Source organism: Centropristis striata, chromosome 3 (genome assembly GCF_030273125.1).
Source record: "Centropristis striata isolate RG_2023a ecotype Rhode Island chromosome 3, C.striata_1.0, whole genome shotgun sequence".
NCBI lineage: Eukaryota > Metazoa > Chordata > Actinopteri > Perciformes > Serranidae > Centropristis > Centropristis striata.
The window spans coordinates 6,584,512-6,600,257 of NC_081519.1; the positions used below are offsets into that span (position 1 = coordinate 6,584,512).

At 37.0% G+C, this 15,746-nt stretch overlaps 2 protein-coding genes across 2 annotated transcripts; one reads left to right on the forward strand and one right to left on the reverse strand.

The window, feature by feature from the left end:
- Positions 1-346: 346 nt before the first annotated feature.
- Positions 347-8,999, reverse strand: rassf1 (Ras association domain family member 1). Its single transcript, XM_059329691.1, has 7 exons — positions 8,876-8,999; positions 6,666-7,127; positions 4,952-5,070; positions 3,212-3,316; positions 2,287-2,575; positions 1,465-1,580; positions 347-930 (listed from the first exon to the last, which is right to left on the reverse strand). The coding sequence occupies exons 2-7, from the start codon at positions 6,949-6,951 to the stop codon at positions 781-783; spliced, it is 1,065 nt and encodes a 354-aa protein (XP_059185674.1). The 5' UTR covers positions 6,952-7,127; positions 8,876-8,999; the 3' UTR covers positions 347-780.
- A 3,744-nt stretch (positions 9,000-12,743) lies between these two features.
- On the forward strand, positions 12,744-15,734 carry LOC131968273 (transmembrane reductase CYB561D2). Its single transcript, XM_059329076.1, has 3 exons — positions 12,744-13,194; positions 13,957-13,994; positions 14,813-15,734. The coding sequence occupies exons 1-3, from the start codon at positions 13,059-13,061 to the stop codon at positions 15,314-15,316; spliced, it is 678 nt and encodes a 225-aa protein (XP_059185059.1). The 5' UTR covers positions 12,744-13,058; the 3' UTR covers positions 15,317-15,734.
- Positions 15,735-15,746: the final 12 nt, after the last annotated feature.

The following is a 15,746-nucleotide window of genomic DNA, read 5'->3' on the forward strand; positions in this document are numbered from 1 at the left end:
AAACAAATATGTCTCTAGTAAGGATCTGGAAACCCTTTACAATTGCCATATTTAAACATAATCATTGTAATCAAGCATTCCTTGACAGTTGATTGACTCTTGCCTAATCTAAGAGTGGAGTGGAGGCCATTACCACAAAAAAATAAATGCCTGTGGTTTTATATGATTTTTTCAGCTGTAACATATGGCTGTAATGTATAGCTGCCCACATACTTTTGTCCACATGGTGTACTTTGGCTTTGGCTCACCACACTAGAATGTGGACTACTACTAATGTGGACTACCACTAAACACAAACAAAGTATTTAATATATAATTTGAACAATGACATCAAAATGACCCATGATTTATTATCATAAATTTATTAGATAGTTAGAATATAAACACATTGTTTCACATTTTGACTCACCCAAATGCATTTCACAGGTTCATTAAAGTGCCAAAATTTAAAAACAGCTTCACGGAAAATAAATGAAACTAAATGTCACATGATAAATGACCAGAAAGACTAAAACTGTGTTTTTAATACCACTATAAATAATCCAGTCAAGCAGCATGTTTTTCCAAGAAAGAATTGCATCCAATTAAGTCCTAGACAATATATTATCTCCTTGCAGTTCACAACAGTGGCTCTGCCTGCACATATTCAGCAAGGCCTAAGCCTTGTAAATGTCATTGCCTGAGCTTTTTCCTTCCCTTTTACTTTTCTAAACAACAGTCTTAAGTGGCAGAAAGTTCTTCTTCATGTTTAGATATGGAGATCAGTTGAATCACTCAACATCAACCAGGAGTATTAATCCTTGCCATAGCCTGCTTCATTGTGTCTCTTGCAACAGTGTAGCGCCTCACGATCTGCCGCACATGCTCTTCTTCCTCACGCTTCAGGATTCGCAGAAAGTTGCACAACTCAGGAAAACTAAATGCATCCCACTGTGGAGGAGAGCAATTTCTCAATAGTATCTGTTGTAATAACAATGCACATGTTGGCCTTTGCAGTATATATATATATATATATATATATATATACAGTACAGGCCAAAAGTTTGGACACACCTTCTCATTCAATGCGTTTTCTTTATTTTCATGACTATTGACATTGTAAATTCATCAAAACTATTAATGAACACATGTGGAATTATGTACTTAACAAAAAAGTGTGAAATAACTGAAAACATGTCTTATATTCTAGTAAGCAAAGGGTGGCTACTTTGAGGAATCTAAAATACAAGACATGTTTTCAGTTATTTCACACTTTTTTTGTTAAGTACATAATTCCATATGTGTTCATTCATAGTTTTGATGCCTTCAGTGAGAATCTACAATGTAAATAGTCATGAAAATAAAGAAAAACGCATTGAATGAGAAGGTGTGTGTCCAAACTTTTGGCCTGTACTGTATATATATATACATATATAATTATTATTATTATGTTTAGCATATGAATTAATTCTCAGAGGCACTTACATTTACTTCCCCTGTCTCGTTCTCCTTCAAAACCAGACTCAGGACTTTTTCACTGGGACCAGCACACAGGCGCAGGTAGAGGGGGCGCTCTTCATCAGCCAGTTTACGCATGGACACTAAAGGAAATGAAGCTCAGCACTTTAGAACTGGGTTCTGTTTTGTTTTACAGTAGATACAAACCTATTCTCCCCCAAAACAACTCCATATGTTGTTTGTAAAGCACTTTTTAGGAACCATATATACATGTATTGTTAGGGGGAGCCCTCTAGTGGCCATAGTTATTATGATGGAAGCCAAAGTGGAAGTAAGGTTACAGATTATAAAGAATGACAAGGTCCACATAGGGCGCGTGGGATGGGTGGTGGATGGATAACACAGAACTTTGACCCAGAAGACCGGTGCTCGAAACACAAAGTCAACATTGTTATTTTATGTTATCTGTGCAATTTATCTTCTGTGTGTAGCTACATCACGTTTTCATCACATTTGGCAGTTTTACACCAAACTTTCTTTTTTTTATGTTGTTTTTCTACAAATCCTTACCTTGGTCTTTGGTCTGGTCTTTTTTTTAACAAGGTGTATTTCCCAGGGCATAGGGCTAGTGAATAAGAGGTTAAGCGAGTAGTTTTGTTGCCTAAACTCAACCAAACTGTGACGGTTTGACAATCTTGTGTTTAAATGAGCAATCATCACGGTTAGGTATGAATACATGCTGATTTGGGAGGCACTCCTGTGGGTCGTATTAGAGGTTGGGAACAAACAACATTTGTGGTCGTTTGGTTTGGAGGACTCATTGTAACGTTGCATTATTGAGGATTCTACCTTGACTTTGTTTCTCAGTGCGTTCAAACAGGGCAAACTTGGCCGGGTTGTCCACCACGGTGAACTTGTTGAGCAACGCCTCGATGACTTCTCGTACTCGTGTTTGTGAGCTTATATGCAGATGTTTGGCAGCATCTTTGGGGAGGTAGAAAGATGTTCGCCGTTTCATTAGTCTGCCCCGCTGATCTACCTCCTCTGTGGAACATGGGCTCTGAGGGGGAGGGAGGGAGATGGGACGGACTAACTGAAAGTGGACCTTGATGAATCCAGTGTAAGACCCGTCTTTATTCTGCAAGGAAGACAGACGTAAACTGTAAGAATGGGAGCCAAATGATCTGAAAAACTGTTACATACTACAGAGGATCTTTTTTCAGCCAAGGACAAAATAGAGAATATACCATGGCCCCCCTCATGTTTTTCCCTTAAATAATTTAACATAGCCTTTTTTTATACTTCAAAAGTTTGTTAAAGAACAACACAAGAAAAATGTATTAGAAAGATCTTAGTTGGTCTTTCCTCGACTAAAAACATTCTTAGTCTACTCATACAATTTTGTCGACTAATCGATTAGTTGATTTAGCCGACGGATCTGTAAAATTTATTTTCTCTACAAAGAATCTTGCAAAATCTTCTTGTGTTTACCAGAGATGATCATAAGTTTGTCGGAAATAAGTCATTCAGCATGAGAAAGGATTAAAAACATGCCTAATGGACTTGAGAAATGTTAGTCGATTAAGACAAAAATTGATCTATGAACAATTAGACATTTAATAATTAAAATATACAACGCAACACAACACAAAAATGACATCATGGTCATTTAAATTGTTTGAGAACCACTGTACTAATACAATTGAAATACAGTTCAAGAACACATTTGTGCATGAATGAATGTTCAGAGAAAAATGGTTTATACGTGACTCACCACCACCATGTAGAGATTGCTGTTGATCTGTGCATTATACTCCTTAACCTTCTGCTGAATCTCACCAACACTCAGCTGCTGTTTACCCACATCGATCTGTTCATCCTGAAAGGAAAAGAGCAGCAAATAGGCCACATGATGTCAGCAGAAAGCTTAGTGTTGAGGATTAAGAGAAAGTGACACAGATGAACAGATGCATGGAAATAAACCAATTCCACGCTTTCTGTCTGTGGTTAAAAAATAAAGACATGAATAAGTATTATATTAGTAAAAGGAAGTGAAAACATCTTAGAACTTATGAATTATGCCATAACGTCACCTCTGATCTTCTGCACTTGTAAAAGAAAGACGTATACGCAGTAAAATATAATTCCAGCTCTGAGCTGCTGCCCTCCTGACTGCTGAAGGTTTCGCTGGCTGTGTTCCCCCACGTCATCTCAGAGGTTGAGCCAAAACCTTAGAATAAACTCTAGTTATGTTTGAATTTTAAGCTTTCTTCTGTCTGTCTCTTCTGTCTGTCTCTTCTGTCTGAGGAGATGTGATTTTGCTAACAGCTCTTTTGACCTCTGCATTTGCATTAGCTCCTCCCTGACAATAAAACCCTCACAGATGTCTGAAGGGACGCTCCCAGAGGAGATTTGCTCCAATTATCCTAAGGGCAAAACTTTCACCCAATGTTACTGTTGATGCATGTGTACATAATTAAAAAAGAAATACAACTGATCATATCACAGCTTCAAAATTCACTCTTCAGCTACACCATCAAGTTGTATTTTGACAGTCTAGTGAGGCAAAATTATTAAAAAGCAAAACTAAAATTCCAAAAGCAGGAAGCTCTCAGTCAGACTATATATTCTGGAAACAGGAATCTTTGCAAAATCAAAAAAACCTTAATGAAACAATGCTTTGTGACATTTCGTTTTTGGAAAGGAATATCTAAATCTGTCCTGCTATTTTCTAAGTTAGGGCAGAATGGTGGGCTCCTTAAAAAAATAAAGGGATTGGTCAAGGTTTAACATGGACAACTTGATGAAATTAATGAAATTATTATTAAATCCTTGTTCAATATTTAAAAGGAGATCCTGGTTATTACTGGCCTAAAGGAATGTCCCGTTGGATATGATGGTAGACTTCATATTTAAATTAGTCTTAATAGGTTTAAAAAATGGTGAACAATCTTTTTATTTATCTGCTAACTTGTGCTGGTTTCTAGATTTTTTTATGTGTATGTGGTTCTGACATAAAGGCAGCTGTTTTATTGTGTAAGTTGTTAAGTTACCCCCTCCTCCCAGCTCTCTCCTAAATTACTTTCTGCATAGATGCATTGACAACGAGGAGGCAATAAAAGCAGTATCTCCGAGGACATATGGCACACTGACACTCAGTGGACAGCAGTGGACAATCTGGTAGTGTCCATCTGCTTTGACCTTACCACCTAAAACTATCCAGTGAAGTCTATTCCTTTATGTCTGATGTGTAAAGAGCACAGTCTGTATCTCACATGTACCTACAGTAAGTTATATTATATAGCAGTCATGTCTGAGGAGTTGGATTGTGTTGATTTTGTTTGACATGCACGGAGGTGTACTGTATTTGTTCTTTCGTTCTCATTATGTTATTGCTTGTTTGTAGTGTTTTGTAAGTGCATGTGAGCTGTGCGACTTTTTGGTGCATGGTGCTTTGAAAGATAAATGATAAATGTACCATTGATAAATATGTAATTGTAGCTTTGTTCCTCACCACATTTGTGTCTGTCTCAATGGAGTCGCCAGAGAAATCTTCTTCATCTGCTAACACATCTGTGCTGCAGTCCAGCTGGATGAATGGTCGACAGCGGTAGTGACAAGTGTAACTACAGTCTGAGAGAGAGAGAGAGAGAGAGAGAGAGAGAGAGAGAGAGAGAGAGAGAGAGTGAGAGAGAGAGAGGGAGAGAGAGTCTCAATCTCTGTTTTGCCTTGGTTAACAGTCTTGGCCTCCGCTGTGGATTTTGTTCAGTAATCTGCCTCTGTGCTGAAAAACATCACCCAAAACACACTAACCTAGATGCATTTTTAAGTAAGCAACATGTTTGTTTGTATCACTCTGTCAATTACTTTTTCTATGTGCCATATCATTTAAAGGGAAAGTTCACCCTAAAATGAAAAAAAACATAGTTTTCTCTTACCTCTTGTGGTCCTCTAAACCCCCCAAAATACATTTGAAAATACAAACTTTAAATTTACTAAAATAGTTCCCTCATTAAAACCTGCTCATAACAAGGTCTGTATATTACCTCAAGGTCATTATTTCTAGAAAGAGACATTGTTTTTTCACATGTTTTTTTTTTTAAAGCTTTGAGCACCACATGTGAAGTGCCATATATTTCCTTTATATTTTAGCAAAGGAAAACATCTCTACTGCAGATATCTAAAACATGACAACTCAACTCAAACAATCTCGTTTTATAAATGGAACTACGGGTAAGAGAAAAAATATGTATTTTTGATTTGGGGGTGAACCATCCTGTTAATTCTTTGTTGAACAGGGTCAGAAATGGCTGAAGCCAGAAACAATTATATTCCAAGGAACGATGTGCACCGACGTGAAGCTTGCCAGAGCTTCCTACAGATTAGCACAAACTCTGTGATTAAGTTTCTCATGAAGGGAAAGATAACAAGCGCATCCTGGCTCAGATACTGGAAGTGGGAACAGAGTCACAGCACTGAGCGCTTTGGATGGACATCACTAACAATAGGGTTACACACAAAACATAATGTGTTACTATATGTATTTAAATATGGTTAAATTGTTTCCAAAACAGCTGTAGTTTCTAGCAAACAGGAGTATATAGTAAATTTGTTGGGGACTATTTTAGCCATGGATAAGTACACATTTTGTGCTAGTGGGAAAGTCAATGTGAGCCTAATTTAAAATATGCTGTGCCCATGTTGATGGTTTTAAAGATATGTATCACTTAGTACAACACTTTGGCTCATGGATGTGCTTTCAAAGGTCCTAAATTAGAAAAGGTGAGATTTCCAAGTAGTTTTTAATTATAAAGAAAATATAAGATCTAGGTGCTTTATAAATACTGTGAAAATATCAAAACACTTAATCCACAGAGAAATGAACACAGGCTGTATTCAGAAACTGCCTTTAAACGAGTTGCAAGGATGTCTGTAAGGTTGTGATGTCACTTTACTACATAGAAGTAGGAAGTGCCGCTACAGTGCTGTAACAGTAAGTTCCCCAGCTGCAATGATGGTGCACAGACGTACAAACATGTGACCAATCAGAACAGACTGGGCTTTTTCAGACTTTAACATTAAAGTCTGTAACCTTGTTTTTAGTAGAAACCACTGAGAACAAGCATAATATGTTAATGGTTTCTGGATAACAATAGAGGTCCAAGGCACAGAGGAAAAATAAAGATTACTAATAAATTCATACAAATTCAGGTGCAGAGGATACTCACTGGCGCAGCGTACACTTTGCTTATAAAGACCCCAGATGAATTCTCCACACAGGTCACACCAGGTGAGATGGGTGTAACTGTATGGCTGGAAGTCATGTCCCACTGCAGCCTCTCCTGTCCGGGCCTCGATCCTGACGCTGTCTCCAACCAGACGGACGACATGGTACTGGCCTGGTTGACCCGGTTGGGTAACAGGTGGCGGGGCTGTGCGGGCCGCGGGAGCAGCCAGCTCAATGGGATCATTTACACTGAGGTCCTTCAGCTCAATCAGCTCACATTTAGACATCCTGTTCCTGGTACAGACTCGCACATGTCACGGTTCTGTCCATGAGCTAGTATGGGTCCAGCGGCAGGAGACAGCATCAGAATGTGCACCTCTGCAACCTCAATGAGGAGTATTTGGGTGCGATGTGTTGTGCAGAGGAACGGAGGGCCAAGTCCAAGGCTAAGCCCTGATACGAGCTGCAAGAATACAAAAAAAGCATACACAAGTACAATAAAATGAATGCAAGTATGGGTCACTTTCACATAAAATAATCTGACACATTGGAATCAGTTTCAGTTTAGGCAATAACATTCATGTGGGCTTTACAAATCGAAAAACAAGAGATTAACCTTTGTTATGTGAAGCCTGGATTCATATGATTATAATAAAATGTGGGACAAGATGACTGCTATAATCCTGAAATCCTGGGACTCAAAACTGTTTTTCTGTGTGCAAAGTGCATAATAGTCGGCCAGTGCTATTTCATATGTTAAATTCAGAAAGCACAGAACAAACTTAATTACATTATTTTAGGAAACAACTATAACATATTTAAGATAAAAAGCCTGCAGCCATGTTTTAAGGTTTTTGAACATATAGTGTCTTATATGTATGTATAATAGCTACAGGATCCTGTGACACACAGTAGAGGAATGTGTACTGTAATAACTGAAGGTACTCTTACTTCACTTACTTCCATTTTATGCTACTTTATACCTCTGCTCCACTAGAGATGTAATATTACCCAATTAATCAGTCAACTGACAGAAAAATAATCACCAATCAGTAATTATTTTTCATACAAAAAAATATGCTGTTTTCATCTAAAAAATTGAGATTTCCTGCCTTTCTCTGTTTCATATCATATAAAACTGAATATCTTTAGGTTTTGGAAAAATGAAGACATTTAAAGACATCACCTTGGACTTTTTTTTTACCATTTTCTCCCATTTTATAGACCAGACATAATTATTTTAGAAAATAACTGGCATATGAATCAATAATAACAATAATCTTTAGAAAAAGCCATTTTCTCCAGTGTATTTTGAGAAGAAATGACATACATTTCACTGTTTACTTATCAGCTACGGTAACTGCAGATTATATGAAGATTATATGTAAGAAAAACATTGTCAGTTTATAGAATATGAAGCATTATTTTAGATTAAAGTTTGCAGCAGTACAATAAGCTTTAGCACAAAACACAACATTAAAGTTCTGTTTAAATGGTGATGAATCAGAGATTTTAATCAACTGATAAAACACATAAAAATATAGCAGTGACAGGAGTCATTCGACAGGAGTGTGGCCTATAGGGACAATCACTACATTTTGCTGGTATAGATGTATTTTTACCTGCACTATCACGAGTCATGAAGTATTTTTACACCATGCTATTACTTTAACTTAGGTAAAGAATCTGAATACTTCTTCTACACCACAATAGTAGCTGCAGGCAGGAATTGCTAGAATGCACACACCCATTTCTGCACTGTAGAACTGCATTCCCCTCTCTGAAGTGTTGCTTGAGAGAATAAGAGTATAAATGTTGACAGGTGCATTAGAAACACTAGAAAATTTTCATTAGTTCCCATGTGAAGCTGCATTGTGACTTGAATATGAACAACCCGGGGCTCTTTCTGCCAAGTGGGTCACCACACGGTGCAATTATCCACACAGGGCACATTGTAACCCGGAGCATCCGGGCACATTCTAGTGCTTTTGGCATAAATTACTTTCGTATGAAACTAAACATGTACGTTTTAATCTATAAAGTTTAGATTACTCTAATGAATTCTTCATGTGTTGCAAAGTGCAGCTCAGTCTGTAGCGGGACAGCCCGGTCTAATCCTGTCTGAAACGGGACGACAAACTCTCCTGGCAGTGACAGCCGAACAAATGTTGAGCTTTTCTGACATACAAACCATTAAAAAAATGACCTTACCTGGTTTAACTGGTCACCGCCACTTATCGTAGAGGAGATTTGGAGAGTGAACGCAGTTTGCCGTTTGCATTAAAACCGAGTCGTCCCTCGTCCGTCGCACGCACTTCAGTTTGCGCATGCACATTGTGAGTGAGAGATTACCGTCTAATCCCATATGTGAACTAAACCATCGAGAGGGAGGCTCCACTGAGGAACATCCTCTGTTGTCTCACTGCACATACACACCACTGTATGTGGACAGTGATGGAGCGGTGAAGAAAAGTAGCATTCGCTGTAATAAACATGCAATTCATGGTGGGATTTCTTGTTGTTGTTTTTTTAAGGAACCCTAGCATTAAGTATTTATAAATTATGACTCACAGCTTTTTTTATGGGCAATAAATAATTTTATAATTCGTTGAAGATCATAAACTATTAATAAAACAATTTATATTTTATTAACATTTATACCTATAGGGGTTATTACAATTGAACATATTTGGGTAACGCTTTATATTAAGGTCCTTGTAATAACCATTAATTAACAAGTAATAAGGCCCTTGTAAGTCCTTACAAGATGCTTATTAACATTATTGTGTGTTTATAAGCTTATATATGTGTTAATAATGGCATTACAAACACCCATGACCCACCCATTATGTCTTTGCCATGCCTTTATTAATCTTATTTTGTTTGCTTATTGATATTAAAATATACTTTATTGCTCATCTATTATAAGTTAACTATAAGTTAACTATGCTTTTTGCAACTACCGGATCTAAAGCGAGAACAATGCCTTATTACTTGTTAATTAATGGTTATTAAGGACCTTATTATAAAGCGTTACCCATATTTGTTTTTGCATTACACATTTAAAACATCACAAAAGTGGGGATTTTCCCAACTTGGCAACATTTGCTCTTTTTCCTAATTAGTTATTAGAGTGTTAGTAAATTATTTGTTAACCATTTATAAAGCCATTAGTTACAATGTACAATCTATTTGCAAATGGTGCCTTATAAGAAAGAGAGCCCACTTTTTAAAAATCTATTATTTAAAATTTAGTTTAAGTCATTTATGGACAATAAAGCTCAAAAAGCTGAAGTTGAAATCAAATCCACAACCCAAAGCAGAGATTACAGATGATGTACAATTAAAGACTTCTGTCAAAAAGAGATTCAAATGCTTTGATGTCCAAATGAATGATACTATAGATAAATCTGAATCAGAGGGAGTCACCTCTCATACAATGGATATTTCAGTTTGGAATGAATAGACGTGACTGTTTAATGTTTAATTTGGGGCCATTTGGAAATCACTCAATGAGGAAAATGGCTCCAGGCTTAAATATGGGGGCAGATGAAGAAGGGCTTCTCTTAGTTCTCTCATGCCAAACATGTATGTTGGAAAACTGAGAGGTTTAGAGCACCATTCTCTTATTGTCTTTGTAGAGAGACAAATCAGGATCCCACTCTGACAGAAAGGGAGTGTGAAATACAGTAGATAGAGGTGTGAGTAGGCTAAATCTGGATAGTTACTTACTATAGTAGTAAATCAAAGTAAAATGTACAGTTCTTTAGTTCTTCAGTTCTTCTAAATTGTGCACTGTAACAGTTTTGGTGCTTTTTCAAAAATAAAAACGTATTTAAAAGCAGTGGTGGAAGGTAACTAAGTACATAAATTAAGTACTGAAGTACTGTACTTCAGTACAATTTTGGGATACATGTTTTTGACATGAGTATGTCAATTTGTGTGCTTCACTTTGACCAACAATAAACTATGGATTACATATTAATACATCAATAATACAGATCCAATCATATAATGCCATAAAAGTGACAGTTACCACTCTGCATTATGAGTACTTTTACTTTTACTTTTTTTTTTACTTTATTTTGTTGCTTATTATTATTGCTAATTTAATTTAAGTAACATTTTTAATTCAATACAATCCTTTAATGGAGTAATGGAGTGTTTTATACTGTGATATTGTTATTTTAATTAAGTAAACGATTACTTCTTCCACCATTAAAGGTCAGTTAAATAATAGAATAAAGTCTCATACAGACCCACAATATAGAGACTTTGGACTTATAATATACTACTCATTGTTCTAATTTTTTAGTGCCACCATCTGGACAACACAAGTGCCTGAGTTATGAGTTAGGGGCATAACAGAACCCACATGGAAAGTCTGGCTCCTCTGGAATAAACAAACAATGAAATAAACAAAGAAACACACAACAAACGTAAACACAGCATCAGCTTTGTCAATCTATAATTAGTCTTCATTTTTATATGCTTAAGTTTGAAGAAACCATATGGCACTGTTTGATGGGCCTAATTTATCTATAATAGGCATATAATGTGTATAAAAGAGACAGAGAGTGAAAAACAAATGAGAGGGGTGTACTGAATGAGCATGTTGTTGTTTTCCTGCTCTGTGTGCACACTGTGTGGAGTCACAAGCTCATAAGGGAGTAATTGGAGCACAACAGCATGTGGATGGAACATGTGGACCGGGTGGTATGAGTCCAAGACATCACATCCTTAACCAGCCGGCCCAACACAACATCCATAACTGATTTTACACTCCGTGGTACTTCTGCTAATACTTTTATTGTAGTTTGACAGAGATAACCATTGGAAAGGTATCATAAATAATGGGTACAACTTTAAATGTAAAGTTGTTTCTGCAGCTCCGGGCTCGATGCAACCAGAAGAAAAAAAAAAACGTTTTCCTTAATTGCACGTGGGAAATCTTTCTTGTAGGCATCCACGTCAGCCAGGAGAAGGTGCGTCAAATTCCCCAGAATAAACACAGGACATTTCCGGCTACTCCGATTTCAGAATAAAATCATAAAAAGTCATAAAAAGCTATTTATATTCAATGAGATATTGAGTTACTGTTAAAACTCTTCTCCTCCAACAACACAAATCTGAATATTAATTGGGCTGAGTAAGGGGCATTAAAATCACTGTCGTGATGTAGTTCTTTTTTTCATTGTTGTGCCATTAATCTATTTCTGTTTCCCATTCAAACATGAGAGCCAGCAACACCTCTGAGCAGGCATACTCAGGGCACTAAGACTTTGAAAATTCTTGTTTACACGTTTGTTTTGTTATGATTTATTTCTAATTAATTGGCAATGAAAGGTCTGTGCGAAGTTTTAGGCCTTGCAAAACATGTTTTACATTTTTTGGCCAATTCAAGCGGTGCAAGAATTACTTGAGGTATCAAATTTTATAAGAAGCTGCAACAAAACAGGTGCAACAAAACAATATGAGGGTCAGACTAATGTCAGTCAAGCACTTAGTCCTCAGATGAGGTATATATATATATATATATATATATATATATATATATATATATATATATATATATATGGGTGTGTGGGGCCTTTAAGGTATAGCAGGCAATTCGATCTGTGGTCAGCCATTGGATAGTCAAACACAAAATATTTTGGATTGTGCTGTGTGAAAATTGCGACACAGGTTGACAAAAGGGTAAAAATGGATAATGCAAAATTGGCTTTGAGGCCACAAATATGCCATTTGACAATGTAATTAAATGATACACATTCCTAAACAAATTTGTTATTACTGTATCCAAATTAATACTGTCACTGAGAGGGGACCCCAATGTGTTTGTGCAGTTTCCAGCTTTGCCTTGGTTATCCAGTTTTGAGCATACATGCATTATCATGTAAAGGTGATTTCAATTTAATAATTGAGGATAAATTACCATATAAAAACACATGAAGCGTGGTTGTATTTTGAAGTTTTTGCAGTATGTCGAGTGCCGGGGGCTTGGAAAGGCAACACTTTATTCTGAAACAACTTGATTACCGGAAAGTGTATTTCTTCTGGTTGACGGAGATACGTAACGACGTAGAGCATGTTTGGGAGGGACTTTATTCACACATAAATAGTTACATGACTCCTAAAGTCGCCGCTATGTGACCATTATGTTGTAATACAGATTTCTGTTTAATTTAATCGCGTCCTCTAGCTTTAATTCAACAAGACTTTAGCACCAGAGAGGCTAACGGTTACTTTTCATCCACCGCCACTTCCGCTTTTTTCTGCGAGTTCAGGTTAGGTGACAGCTCAATCCTTCTGGTCCTGAGGTGTGTGTGTGTGTGTGTGTGTGTGTTTGTGTGTCGCAAGTGAGCTGCCGAAGTCCACATAAAGTGTTCATAACATGGTTCAAACTTGCAAAGAGGCTGAATCTGAGCCTCGGATCTACGGTTTCAGCAGAGCAGCCTCCGCGGTGCTGACCCACCTCATCTGCATCGTCTTCACGGTGTTCATCACGGCTCTGTCTCGGCCCGGCTCCAGTGAGTGCTCCGATCAGTCATATGGTCACCCTGTTAAAATAATCGCCTAACTCATTTTTGCAAGTTTTGCAGGAAACACAAACAACTTCACCAAAAGTGTAACATATGTCTTTTTATTTATCATTTCACTCAAGAAGGATGTAACAAAGGATGGCTATTGGCATAGTAATAACACTGTGTGTAAATTATGTAACTTAAGAGAAATAAATGACTTGGGCAATTTTTTGAACATGCCTTTGTAACTTAAGCAAGATATGGTAGCACTTTATTTTGAAGGTGTCTACATAAGAGTCACATAAGCCTGTCAGAAACATGACATGACAAGTATCATGAGCATTAATGTTACTTCAAAGTGTCATTAATGTTCATGACACATCCCATGTCATGTTTATGACACGCTCATGTCACCCTTATGTAGACACCTTAGAGTAAAGTGTTATCAATATTAGTGTCAACAATAAAACACAGATAAACTAAACTGATAACTAAACAATCTCCCTCTAGCTCTTCTTTGCTGGGTTCTTATCTGATGCCTATGAATGTGGCAACTTGTCAAGGAAGTGATGATCTTAAAGGGGTAAAATCACATGATCTGATCAACTGAGGATGTAGGCGATTTTACGGCGTCATGAGGAGATGATTTAGACAAAAAACAGCAACAATTTAGACAAAAAATGACTTAGGCGATTATTTGTGACGATATAACATCTTCATCATGAAACACCTTTATTCATTTAACTTCATCTGTTTGTTTTATTTTAGGTTGGTTTTCCTGGCACCCCTTTTTTATGACTCTAGCTGTAAGTTGAGAACTTTTATAATACATATTTTCACATCTAAACCGCTCTAAACACATTAATAAGTTATTTGAAACCCTGAAATTTTCATTTTTTGAGCCAAAACAGTAAGTGAGTTCAATTTGCTGGCATATCACTGATATAAATAATTAATAATTTTTTCTACTGATATATCAGTAGAATAAATTATTAATTATTTAAGTATAGGATTCCATGTATTTAAAAAAAAAGATCCTATAATTCAGTATAATGAGAAACTTTTTTGAAAATGAGGATTTAGTTTCTCAAAATATTTGATACTGAAAAAATAACTACTGCAAAGTAATCAGAAACTTTCTTATCATACTGACTTAGTATTTCAAAAAGATGAGTTAGTATCTTTTGATAGTTTCTCATTTTGAGAGACCAACTCTTTGTTTTAAGGGTTTTACTTTGAGATAAGTAACTCATTTTTTTGTGATACCAAGTCATTACTTAAAGATAAGTTACTGATGTTCTAATTATTTTAAAATACCATGTCATTCATTTGATAAAGGTTCTAATTGTTTTAGATACTATGTCATCATTTCGAGTCATTTTTTCATTCGTATGAGTTAGAGGATCTTTTTTCATCAGTAGTCTAAGTTTCCATCTTATTTTTTACTGTCATATTTACAAGAAAATGGTCTTAGCTTCTCAAACTTGTAACTTGGATATGTCACCATGGGTTTTAGGAAATTGTGACAGACATTTTATATTATATAGGCCAAAATATGAATCTGCAATGACGGTAATGGTGAGTGGCAGCCCCATTTATTGATTTTTTTCCTCTTTTCCACTAGTTCTCCTTCTTCATGACAGAAGCCATACTGCTTTTCTCCCCCCATGGCTCCCCCATCAAAAAGTTCCCACACAAGACGAAAGGTCGTGTCCACTGGATCCTGCAGAGCCTCTGTGTGTCCTGTGCAGTCCTGGGTCTGGCAGCCATCTTTTACAACAAACACCTGAATGGTAAACCCCACTTCACCTCGTGGCACGGTCTGCTGGGCCTGCTCACAGTGTGTGTGGTGGGGCTGCAGTCTTTGGCAGCTCTGCCTCTCATCTACCACTCTCTGGCCAAAGGCTGGTCCCTGGCCAAACTGAAGCGTTACCACGCAGCGTCCGGCCTTGTCACATATCTTCTGGGCAGTGCCAGCCTGCTTCTGGGCCTGAGCTCTGCCTGGTTCACTGCTTCTGTCGGGGAATACACCTGGTACCTGTCAGCACTCTGTGCTGCTCTCAATGCCCTCGTCATTATGAACCAAGTCACCAGTGCGTACACGGCTAAGAAACGGCTGCAGTCCTGACAGAAGACCTTTAAAGCTGACTTGCATTAACCCATTGAAGCCTGGAAAGCGGATATGTCGATTTGTAGTATTTGTATAAGCTCTCAAATACTTGTTGAATTTCATTTCTATCCGCTACAGAGGCTGAAAAATCTATTATTTAGTAGAAGCGTTGACACTTCTGTTGAATTTCCAGAAAAACTTCTGGTTTTAGGGGCTTATTTTAAAATCGCCCAGAGGTTTTACAGGCAGTTTTAGGCATCAATGGGTTGATGACTTCAGGGTTTCTGAAATCCAGCCAACTGCCCTAAATTTATCTTGAAAAATGTTGAATTTTTGCATCTCAGGTTGCTTATTATCCTGCCTTTTGACTATTTATGCTGCCTTTGATTACCTTTCAAAAAAAAAAAAAAAAATCGTACTGAAGATATGTTAATTAAAAGCATTTGTA